Source organism: Ochotona princeps, chromosome 24 (genome assembly GCF_030435755.1).
Source record: "Ochotona princeps isolate mOchPri1 chromosome 24, mOchPri1.hap1, whole genome shotgun sequence".
In the NCBI taxonomy this organism is placed as follows: Eukaryota; Metazoa; Chordata; class Mammalia; order Lagomorpha; family Ochotonidae; genus Ochotona; species Ochotona princeps.
Window position 1 is genome coordinate 21,132,912 of NC_080855.1, and position 10,849 is coordinate 21,143,760.

Genomic DNA, 10,849 nt, shown 5'->3' on the forward strand with positions numbered 1-10,849 from the left:
CCCCACGTGGCTGCAAAGCCAGGGCTGGGCCAGTCTGAAGCCAGGAGCTTCCCATGTGTGTTCTGGGCCCAGGAGACCACGTGTAGCCCTGTTGTCAAACAGCTCTCAGTTAAGTAAGAGAACTTGTTAGAATTAGGAAGCTTCCTATGCCACAGTTTGGCAGTATGCTGAGCGGCTTTAAAAAAAAATTCAAAAAACAAAATTGTGTCTTTCATCCACAGGCCAGGCAGAAGCCAGGAGCTTTCTCCAGGTCTCCCACATGAGTGCAGGGGCTCCAACATTTGGGCCATCCTCCACTGTCTTCTAGGTGGATCAGAAGTGGTGTAGCCGGGAACTCAAAAGTGATGCTTACATGGGATGCTGGCACAGCAGGTGGAAGTTTAAGCTGTTATACCACAGCACCAGCCATCCCAGGATGCTTAAGTATTGCAAAAAGCAGATAGGGATGGACATTTGGGCTCAGGAATTAACATGCCACAATCAAGTCCTAAGTGTGCTTCCAGTTGCTGATGCTACACCCTGGGGGCAACAAGGGGTGAATTCTGGGCTCTTGCGTCTGCCTGGCCCAACCCCAGGTATCCCAGGCTTTTGGGGAATAAACTACAGATGGAAGATTTCTGCATGCCTCAGACCAAGGCGCAGTTTAACAGTGGGAAGGCAGATGTCTGGTAACGCCTGGCCCCTCCAGGAAGGGAACAAGCTGAGGGCAGACCCAACCCCAGGGATGACTTCTGTCCTACCTCCTAGTCCCTCAGTCGCAAAATTCTTGGTCCCCTACTGGGTGACACTAGCACTGCTGGCCCTGGGTCCCCTCCCTCTTCATAGATTAGACCCTCAGCAACAGAGCAAGCAGCTGTAGGATAGGAATCTCATTCCGAGCTAGACCAGCCCTGAGGAGCAGTCATTGGTGGTGACAGAGGAATGCAATGTCATGCCAACCTTGCGCCAGGAAAGACAGCCTCTCAGCCTCCAAACTACTACATGCTAACACTCTGGAAAGAGCCTTCGGGATAAAGAAGTTAGTCCCAGGTGCTGTTACCTGCTAACACTTCTGATAGCTGATGCAAGAAAAGGTTTTTTATTTTTTTAAAGCCGAAAGTCCTTTCGTTCATCACGCTGCAGGCAGGGGCAAGGTATTGCAGGCACACTGCTGGAAAAGCCACGCGTGTTTGACAGGCATGAACACCAAGGACAAAGGAGATGAACCCTGAGAGATACTCTGAAATGTCAACACACAAGGGCGCTTCACAGACCTCATGAAAAGATACCAGAGTGGTGGCTTTACAGATTTATTTTCAAAGGGCAAAACAAACAGTTTAAATACAAGTCCGACAGAATCACTCTGTCAAAGCCAGCGAGATGCCAGAATGCCTTCTCACTTGCAGACCTCTACCACAATCTTCCAGGTCCTTCCTTGGTGAGAAAAGGCGCCTAGCAAAGACAAGAGGAGATGAGCAGTTGGCACTGACCCAAGTGACATGCTTAACATGCTAAATTCAGGGAACCTAAAGGCGCTGATGCTGCTTGCCCAGTGTTTTCAGCCAGAGCTGCCTTCCCTGACCCCAGCCCTCTTGAAGAGGTTTCTTTGTATCGGGTGTTGCACTCGGGGTGAGCTCACCCTATTAAGTCTGCAATCACAAGATCTCACATAGGGCCCTTCGCCATCCGCCCAATACCTAAGGCCACTTGCAGAGCCAGGCTGCCTGGCTGTGCGTGTGGTTGGCAGACTGGCACAGTGAGGATAAACCTGGTGCTCTGTGATGCCTGAGCACGCCCCATGTCCTTGCCCACGAGCCCCTCCCTGGTGATGGAAGAGCCGGGCCACTCCAGCTCCCCGGGCACGTCAGCAGGCAGATGGGGGGACTGGTGATGGAGGGAGCTGGCCTAGGAAGGAACTGCTCTCAGCCCCTCCGGAGGGTGCACAGTGGCAGCTGGGCTGGGCACCTGTGAAAGCAGCTACCTGGGCAGGCTTGCATTGTAAGGCAGTGAAAATTTGTGTCTTTCTAATTTCTTCTTGGGTCTTGCTTTATTGAAGAGCCATCAAAAGATGAATTATATGGAAGGGAATTCTGTAAGTCACTTACCTGCAAATTTTATTCATAAACATCCTTCTTATCGGCAATGTAATCTACAATTTCTTGTGGACACATTAACTTTTCTGCATCTATATCAGGAATCTCAAACCCTAAAGGACAAATGCACAACAGTAAACGAGTGTTGAGAAAGCAAACCCTTTAGAACCACAAGCACCTGCTCCTTCTGCTTAGTTCCCAGAGACTCGATCCCATTTAGCTTTGGTTCTAGACTACCCGTGTATCGCGTTGGGCATGGCAGCTGTCTGGTGGGATATTGTTCTCAACGTAGAAAACTCCCTCCTTTCACAGAACCCAGGCCGGTGGCTTCCGATACAGCCCAAGGCTGTGCTCCCATCACTCCAGCACAGCTGCACAGCTGCTGCTGGTCAGCGGTCGCTCCCAGCTGTCCTCACCACTGCCCCTCAGGAATCCAGGCTCTCGCCAGATGGTCACCCCTGTAAGGCTTCCTTCACTCAGCTGGGCCTCCATGCCCACCCGTGCTCTATTCACCTGGCAGGACGTCACAGCGGGCGCCTGGCTTCAGCCATGGGCCTTTATGCAGATCTCACACGCATGACAGATGCCCCTCCCAACAGAGCATGTGGTGTGGGCGTAGGACGTCTACGAAACCAAGGCTGCAGGGCTGTGAGACGTGTGTCTCACTCCCTCCACCTTGCTCATGAAGGGGGCTGAGGAGGTGTCACCATCACTACCTAGAGGGGAACTTCTGACCTTTCCTCTTGGAACCCTATCTTAAGAATCCAAGTCCTCGGCCCAGCACAATAGCCTAGTGGTTAAATCCTCACTTTGCGTGCACTGGGAACCCAAGTGGGTGCCAGTTCGTGTCCTGGCTGCTCCACTTCCCATGCAGCTATGTTTGTGGCCTGGGAAAGCATGGAGGATGGGTCAAAGCTGTGGGACCCTGCACCTGCTAAGGAGACATGGAGGAAGCTCCTGGTTTCATATCAGCTCAGCTACGGCCATTGTGGCCATTTGGAGAGTGAAGCAGCAAATGGAAGATCTTTCTGTCTTTGCTTCTCCCTGTAAATTTGCACACCTTTCTAATAAAAATAAATCAATCTTAATAATAATCCAAGTCCTGGGGCTGGCACCGTGGTGCAGCAGGCTAAGAAGGTAAGTGCTGCTCTCGCCCAGGCCCTCTGGCTGCCATTCAGCACCAGGCACCACCCTGGGTACACAGCCAGGCCCACACCAGAGGCACTGTGAACGCATGCAGTCGACCTGGGGTTTATTTTACCTAAGGGTCAGCAGACAGAGCAGGGCAGGTGGCTGCTGTTCTGCTGTTTGTTAGTATTTGATTCCACTCCCAGCATTGCTTTCCATCTAATCCACCCAAATCAAAAGCCACAATGTGCAGATCCAGGACCAAGCCTGATGTATTACCAAACTCATCTTCCATGGCCATGATAATCTCCACTTGGTCCAAACTGTCTAAGCCCAGGTCTTTCATAAAATGGGAATTTACCGAGAGCTGCAAAGGAAACCAGACAAAATTCAGTACAGACAGGTACAGTGCCACTTCATCATTATACAAAAGATTATTCTTGTATATACAGGCCATAACCAACACACATATATGTGTATATAACAATGCTAGCACATACATGGTATATGTTTGGTACTTTGGCAGTCTGGAAGTACCTAACGGCAGGGAAAGGACTTCATTTGACACATTTTGTTAAGCTCCTTAATAACTGCTCTGAAGCACACGTGCTGGAGCTGGCCCCGCACCCTGGCAGTGGCGCCCCATCCCCCCACAGCCATCTGCAGAGCATGTGTTCAGCCTTGTGGTCCCACGTCACAGCACCTGCCTTTGATTCCCGACTCTGGCTTTTGATTCCAGCGTCCTGGCAAATGCTGGGAGGCAGGTCATCAAGTCACTGGCTTTCTGCCTCCAGAGAGAGACCCGGACCTGAGCCCCAGCTCACAGCTTCAGCCCTGGCTGCTGCAGACACACAGCGGGGAGTAAGCCGGCAAGTACGAATCCCTCTCTGCCTCTCAGAACAAAAATAAAACCAAACACAGACCCCACATCAAGAACACACTATCATAGATAGCCACACAACATAAATAAGAAGAAAAATTTTTAAAACCTTATTTTTTTTCATTTGTATCTGGAAAGTAGAGAGGAAAATACCTTCTAACCATCGCTTCACTCCCTAGATGATTAAAACAGCTGCAGCTGGGCCAGTTAGAAGCCAGGCTTCTTCCGGGTCTCTCTTGTGGGTTCAGAGGCCCAAGCACTTGGACCATCCTCCTCCACTGCTTTCTCAGGCACATTAGTAGGGAGGCAAATCAGAAGTGAAGCAGCCAGGCCTGTATGGCATGCTGGCGTTGCAGGTGGAGGACTGACCTGCTATGCCACAGCACCAGCCCCAGCACTCATGTGCTTGAGTGACTGTCTTCTGCCTTCCTGCACGTGCATCGGGCAGGAAGCTGCAGGGGAGGTAGAACAGCTGGGATTTGGAAGCCAGGTGTTCCAGGCAGCACCCCAGTTGCTGTGTCATGTGTTTGTCTCAAGAGGAATTTTTAACCAGAAAGAGCTATCTTGGTGATTCACCTTCCAAATGCCTGCAACAGCTGAGGCCAGCCCAAGCCACAGCCAGAGCCCAGAACTCAATTTGAATCTCTGACGTGGGTGACAGGGATTCAAGTTCTAGTGCTACCACCTGCTACCTCCCCCATGCAACTCAGCAGGCAGCAGAGCCAGGCCTCGAACCCAGGCCCTCCGAGAGGAAATACAGAATCTCAAGTGGCATCTTCCCCACTGCATCAAACACCTACCCCCAGGGATTTCCATTTTTAAAATGGACAAGAGGACAAGGGACAGAGTTCCCACCTACTCCCTGTGACACCTACAACCAAGCTCCGCCTCATGTCGGGGGCCACATCAGCAGGACGCTGCAGTCAGCCGCTGGAGCCGGCTAGCAAACTCATGCACTCAGGTGGTTCAAGGGCAGCTTGATCAGCGGCTGAACCATGGACCTAATGCCTGCCCCCCAAAGGCTTTTTTTTTAATTACCTCTGTGGAGGAAAAAAAAAACAAATAAAACACAACTCTGAGAGGCACTGTCAAGCTACAAAAGCACAGCTGAGCAGCGTCTGTAGGCCATGAGGAGCATCTATATCCCCGAGGAAGGGTGGGAGACACGCATGGACCCACTGTGACTGCACCCTCACACTGTGCCGAGATGTGCAAGCTGCTTCCCAGCAGGGCAACCTGGACCAGGGACTGGGAGCGCCCTCTTGGACACTGTGCCTTTCATGCCACCTGCTAAAGTACTCCAAGGCAGTAGGGGAAGGAAACCGCCATCAATTCACCTTTTCAGGGTCAATCTTGTCATAGAGTTTCAAGACGTAAAGAACACGGTCCTTGATTCCTTCCAGGGTCAAAGGGGGCGCGTCGCTGTACTGGCGGCACAGCTGCGTGATGCTCCCAGGAACCTGCAGCATGGACAGCGAGGAGACATGGTCCATGAGTCTAACATGCCTCCGCAGAAGTGCACAGCCTACTCATGCCTTTGACAAAGCTTTCAGGACTTCCTACAGCCGACTTCCTCAGTCCCAGCTGGCCAGCAGGACACCCCGAGGCGCTGGCCAGGGTGGTCTCAGAAGCCCTCCCTGTTGAGCGGCACCACCCTGGGGCCTGCACAAAGCACTGCCCCCACTCTTGGGCTGGCCCCAGGCACAGCAGTCCCCATGGAGTGAGCTCAAGGTTCACAGTCTGGCTTCAGCAGTAAGCAGTGTGACCCAGGCCATGCAAATGAAGTTGGTCTTCAACTCGAAGGGGGGAGACAGAGGGCCCAACAGCCCTCACCCTGCAATGGCTCTTTCTGCAGTGCTGGGTGGCCTCATGTCCCCAGCTGGAAGCCTTTTCATTAGCCTTTTTCTTCCCAACCGCGAAGGAGGAATACTGTGAATGTCTACTAACGTTTGCCTACTGAACAATCACCACCTAGCTATTGGAGTTTGGACCAGATTTTATTTGCCAGATGTGTGATGAGCCCCAACACACAGGGTGAACATACTGTTTTTGTGTTGTGTTTCCAGTGTGAACCGTCCTTCCCCATGAAGTGAGAGGATGCCCTTTGGGCTGCTGACTCACACCTGCTAGTACCCCACAGAAGGCTCCTTTCGGCACTGGGGTCCATGTGGGCCTGAGGGAAGTCAAGGCGAAGCTCCCCAAGGCCATCTGGTCAGAGCACCTACTGCCTAGCTCCACCCTGACAGCTCGGACAGCACCCCTGGCCTGCTCACTCCAGCTCCCAGATCCTGATCCTTCTGCACCCCTGGGGCTCTCCAGCCAACCTTTACTCCTGCCATGTTCTATCATGCAGTATGTGCTCAGCCACCCTGCTGGCTGCCCTGCTGGGTACAAAGGCATCAGTCTTTCCTTCCAAGACCTTAACGTTTACTTCCTGAGTGGCAGAGAACCCCCGGGGTGCCCGACATCCTGGACACAAGCCTGCCTTCCACAGAGCCCTGACAGGCTCTGCAGAGTACATCCAGCCCCAACCCACTGGGAGGCAGCTTCCCCTGCCCGGTCCGGTACAGCTCTCACCTCTGCCGGCCTCGGGCCACCATCTAATCACTCACATGGCTGTCTCAGCAGCCTGCATGCGGGCCACCTAACTGAAAAGACCAAACACCTCATCTCCGTGGCAAGCACCCTGCCACCAGCTGTCATCCAGTCCCTGATGAGATGCCAGCCTCAGGAGTTAGCCACGAAAGGGACATGGAGAAGAATGAACCAACAAATAAATAGATGAATGAATAAATAAGGGGGTGAAGGAGCTTGGTGGGTGAGGAGAGCAAGCTGGAGTGGAGGGTAACAGTTTACACTGTTGGAGATTAAAAAGCAAGGTGGTACACACATGGATGTCTGTCCCTGAGGCTAAGAGGTGGGGCCTGGGACTGTTACTGGGGAACGCACAAGGACCAACCACAGCCCTGACTGCATCTGTCACCCCCTCAGTCCGGTCCTAGCTGAATGAGCATCTCTCATCCAGTCTTTGGGACCAGACATGTTTCCGGTTTGGGTTCCTCAGTGTTTGAAACATCTGCAGAGAAATGACCAGTTGGGCATTTCTCATCTGAACATTCGCCAAAACTCAAACCTCAAAGAGCTTCAGACTCGAGTTCAGATTTCTGCATCAGAGATGCCCAACTTGCAGGTGGCACGGCTCAGCCTAGTCCTGCTAGGTTCTGCCGTCACATACTGTGCCCAGCGGAACTGCTGGAGCTCTGCCCTCTGGTGGCCAGGAGTTCTGTAACGGTGGCTGGTCTGGATCCAGTGCAAGGCCCCCAGGGGAAGCCACTCCCCTGGATTCTGCTCTTACCTTTTCTGGCATCTTGTATTTAAAACCCAAGAAAACTGCCTTAGTGAATTTTTTCAAGTGAAAGGGCAAAGTTAGGATGAAAGCCGCTGTTAGCTGCTCTGGGATTAGCATACTGGAAGCCTTAAAGAGGGAAAATGTTGACAGCAGGAAATGGATGGAATGAGCAATTGGTCCATACAGATGAACTATGGCTGGAGACTTGGGCTGTCGTTAACAGAACCAAGAGAGCAGACAGCACTCCATGGAGTGGTGTGTGCAGTAAATGAAGTCTGGGACACAGTGAGATTTGATAGAGAGTCAAGGGGTTGGCGCTTTGGCATGGGATGCTAAGCCTCTGCCTATTGTGCCATGTGGGCACTGGTTCAAATCCGACTGCCCATCTAGCTCCCTGCTAGTGTTGCAAAGAAAGCAGCTGGGTTCCTGCAGCCCTATGAGACCCGTTAAGAGCTGGGGGCTCCTGGCTGTGCCCAGCACTGCCTGAGCATCTCTGAAGGAACCATGACTCCCTTCGTAAACACACACGACAGGCCTTCTGCATCCGCCACACCAGCCGAAGTGGGGGACCATCTGCATGCACCCCAGTGCTCCACACACGGCCCAGGGCCCCCTGCAGCAGGACATTGGGGGAGCCCACTGAAAACGAACTCTTGGGGCCTGCCCTTTCAGACCTGTGGAACTCAAATTGACGTTTTAACCCAAGTGTCTGGCAGGCACGATCCATGGGTGGGAGAGCAGCGACATTTATTCACTGGGCACTCCAGCCTCACCTTGCCATCGTCTCAGGGCCCACCCAGGAACGGGATTCGCTGCTCTCTGAACCTTTCCCATCAAGGTGGCCCTGAGCCACCAACCACCAGATCAGCAACGCTCTACATGAATCCCAACACTGCCTGCACCCAGGAGTGACCGGAGAGCTTTAACAAGCAGCCCCTAGCGTGCCACCTCTGCATCCCAGCCCTGGGCATCCCTGTATCTTACTCAAACCACTACTGTATTAAGTCAGTGAGCGCGAAGAGGCTTTTCGTTGTTGTTTTTCTAACTTGACCTTGGGAGTTAAGGCAACAAGAGCACCATTTCCGAAGAGCTGGAACGAATAGCGGGAACCCCAGAGAGGGTGGGAGTCGGTGCCTCGGGAGCTGCACACTCGCACGAGCTTCATCGGACAAGCAAGCTGCCGTTCCTCCTCTCCCAGTCCTCCTGGAACAGGTCAAAGGTGCCGCGGGGAGAAATGAAGGCAGAATATTCGAGAAGGCCGCAGCCCATCGTGGCTTCTTGCTCTCTCTCACCCCGGCCTGTCGCTCATCCGCTCACCCCACAAGGGAGAGACGGGGACCCCGGGTGAGCGGGTGCGGACCGAAGCCTTAGGGGACCGGCCCTCCCCGCCACGTCGGGGAGTCGGCCTCCTCCTGGTCGTGGCCAGCGGCTCACGCGGCCAGCCGAGTGTCCTCCGAGTCACCCCCGGCCTGCCCCGGAGCCGCCTGGCCCTCTTCCCGTCGCGCTCCTGCCAAGCCCCTCCACCCTCACCGCGCGTCACCTGCACGAGCACCGCGGCCGGCTGCGGGGCCCCGAGCCTCGTCCGCGACGCAGCAGAACACAAGGCAGTGCCGAGAGGCCGGGCAGAGGCCAGCGTGGGGACGCGGGGCAGCGGGGCGAAGGCCACGGCCAGGCGGCGGACACAGGAGGAAAGGACACGAGCCGCCATGGTTACGCCGACCCAGCATGCACTGCGCGGCGCCCCGGCCCCGCGTCCTCTCGCGGCCGGCGCCCAGAGCGGCGCTGCCGGGCGCTGGCGGGCGCTGGCGGCCCCTGGCGGCCCCTGGCGGCACTGCGCCCAGGCCCTCCCTCACTGCTTGGTCAGAACAGATGGACACTGCTGGAATGGACCGCTTCTTTGACAATTCTGGGGGCCCGGGGCGGTAGCTTAGTCACAAAAACCCTCACTTTACATGCTCCGGGATCCCAAATGGAAGCCTGTGGCTTGGGACAGCAGTCCAGGACGACCCAAAGCCTTGGGACTCTGCACCTGTGTGGGAGACCCGGAAGAGGCTTCTGGCTCCTGGCTTCGGCTCAGCGCAGCTCCAGCCATTGCGGCCGCTGGGGGAGTGAATCCGCGTTTGGAAGATGTTTCTGTCTCTCCTCTCTGTGAGTCTAACTTTCCAATAAAAATAAATGTTAAAAAAAGAAGTTTCTGAAATAAAGGGGTTGATGCCGTGACTCTGTAAAGATTTATTTGTATTTTGCTTTTTTTAAAAACTGTTTCTTTTTACTTTCATTAAATGCAAATAAATTGTAGTGCCTTCAATTTAAAATAGAATATCAGTATGACCCAGTGTTGTGATTCTATTTCTAGTTTTGCATTCACTAAAAACCTGAGTATATGTCTATACAGCTGTGGAGGGTACAGCAGTGAGCAGTCCAGCTAGGCAGTCCAGTCTGGGTTCTGTTGGCAGAGTTCTGTCCCGGTGAGGGAATCCTTTGTGTGCGTGGCCCTCAGGGAGGAGCCTCCCACCACACTGCCCAGGGCCTTTGCTGCCCTCTCACCAGCAGCACCCAGTCCAGGGTTGCTAAGACGCCTCAGGAGTCCCCTGGCAGCCTCACGAGCTCCGAGGGCACTCCCAGCACCGGAAAGACACCTGCCATACTGAGATGTCTCTACCTCGCACTTTCTGTGAAGGTGCCTTTCTGCTTCAACCAGCTTGTTCTGCAAGACCAGCGTGTCATCATAGAAAGGTCTTCTGTCTGCTGGTTCACTCCCTAAGTGGCTGCAATGGCCAGAGCTGAGGTGATCTACAGTCAGAAGCCAGGAGCCTCTTCTGGTTCTCCCACGTGGGTGCAGGGTCCCAAGGCTTGAGCCATCCTCTACTGCGATCCCAGGCCACAAGCAGGGAGCTAGAAGGGAAGTGGAAAAGCCAGGGTATGAACCAGTGCCGATACGATATCCCGGCGCATGCAAGGTGAGGACTTTGGCCATTAGGCTATCGTACCGAGCCTATCCTGACTGCTTTTTTTAAATAAAAGACTTAATTTTTTTTGAAGATGTATTTATTTTTATTGGAAAGTAAGATCTGCAGAAAGGAGGAGACACAAAGATCTTCCATCTGATGATTCACTACCCAAGTAGCCACAACGGCTGGAGCTGAGCCGATCTGAAGCCAGGAGCCAGGTCATCCTCAACTGCTTTCCCAGGCCAGAAGCAGGGAGTTGGATAGGAAGCAGGGCTGCCGGAACTAGAACCAGCACCCATATGGGATCCTGGTGTGTGCCAGGCTGCTAGGCTACCATGCCGGACCCTGTAAGACTTATTTTTACTGCAAAGGCAAATTTACAGAGAGAAAGAGAGATGAAGAGATAAAGATCTTCCATCTGCTAATTCATTTCCCAAATGGCCACAACAGTTGGAGCTGAGCTGACCCA

At 53.6% G+C, this 10,849-nt stretch overlaps 1 protein-coding gene across 1 annotated transcript; it reads right to left on the reverse strand.

Moving 5' to 3' along the window:
* Positions 1–1,273: 1,273 nt before the first annotated feature.
* Positions 1,274–9,172, reverse strand: NDUFAB1 (NADH:ubiquinone oxidoreductase subunit AB1). Its single transcript, XM_004586819.4, has 5 exons — positions 8,970–9,172; positions 5,418–5,540; positions 3,480–3,567; positions 2,085–2,185; positions 1,274–1,431 (listed from the first exon to the last, which is right to left on the reverse strand). The coding sequence occupies exons 1-4, from the start codon at positions 9,135–9,137 to the stop codon at positions 2,094–2,096; spliced, it is 471 nt and encodes a 156-aa protein (XP_004586876.2). The 5' UTR covers positions 9,138–9,172; the 3' UTR covers positions 1,274–1,431; positions 2,085–2,093.
* Between the last annotated feature and the right edge of the window lie 1,677 nt (positions 9,173–10,849).

Bases quoted from the DNA above. Each gene is read 5' to 3' on its own strand.
- NDUFAB1 (XM_004586819.4), bottom strand. From the start codon at position 9,137: ATGGCGGCTCGTGTCCTTTCCTCCTGTGTCCGCCGCCTGGCCGTGGCC. The intron at 3,568-5,417 runs GTGAATTGATGG...TTTCCTTTGCAG, and splicing joins ACAAGATTGACCCTGAAAAG to CTCTCGGTAAATTCCCATTT. The intron at 2,186-3,479 runs GTAATACATCAG...TTTGTCCTTTAG, and splicing joins GGCCATGGAAGATGAGTTTG to GGTTTGAGATTCCTGATATA.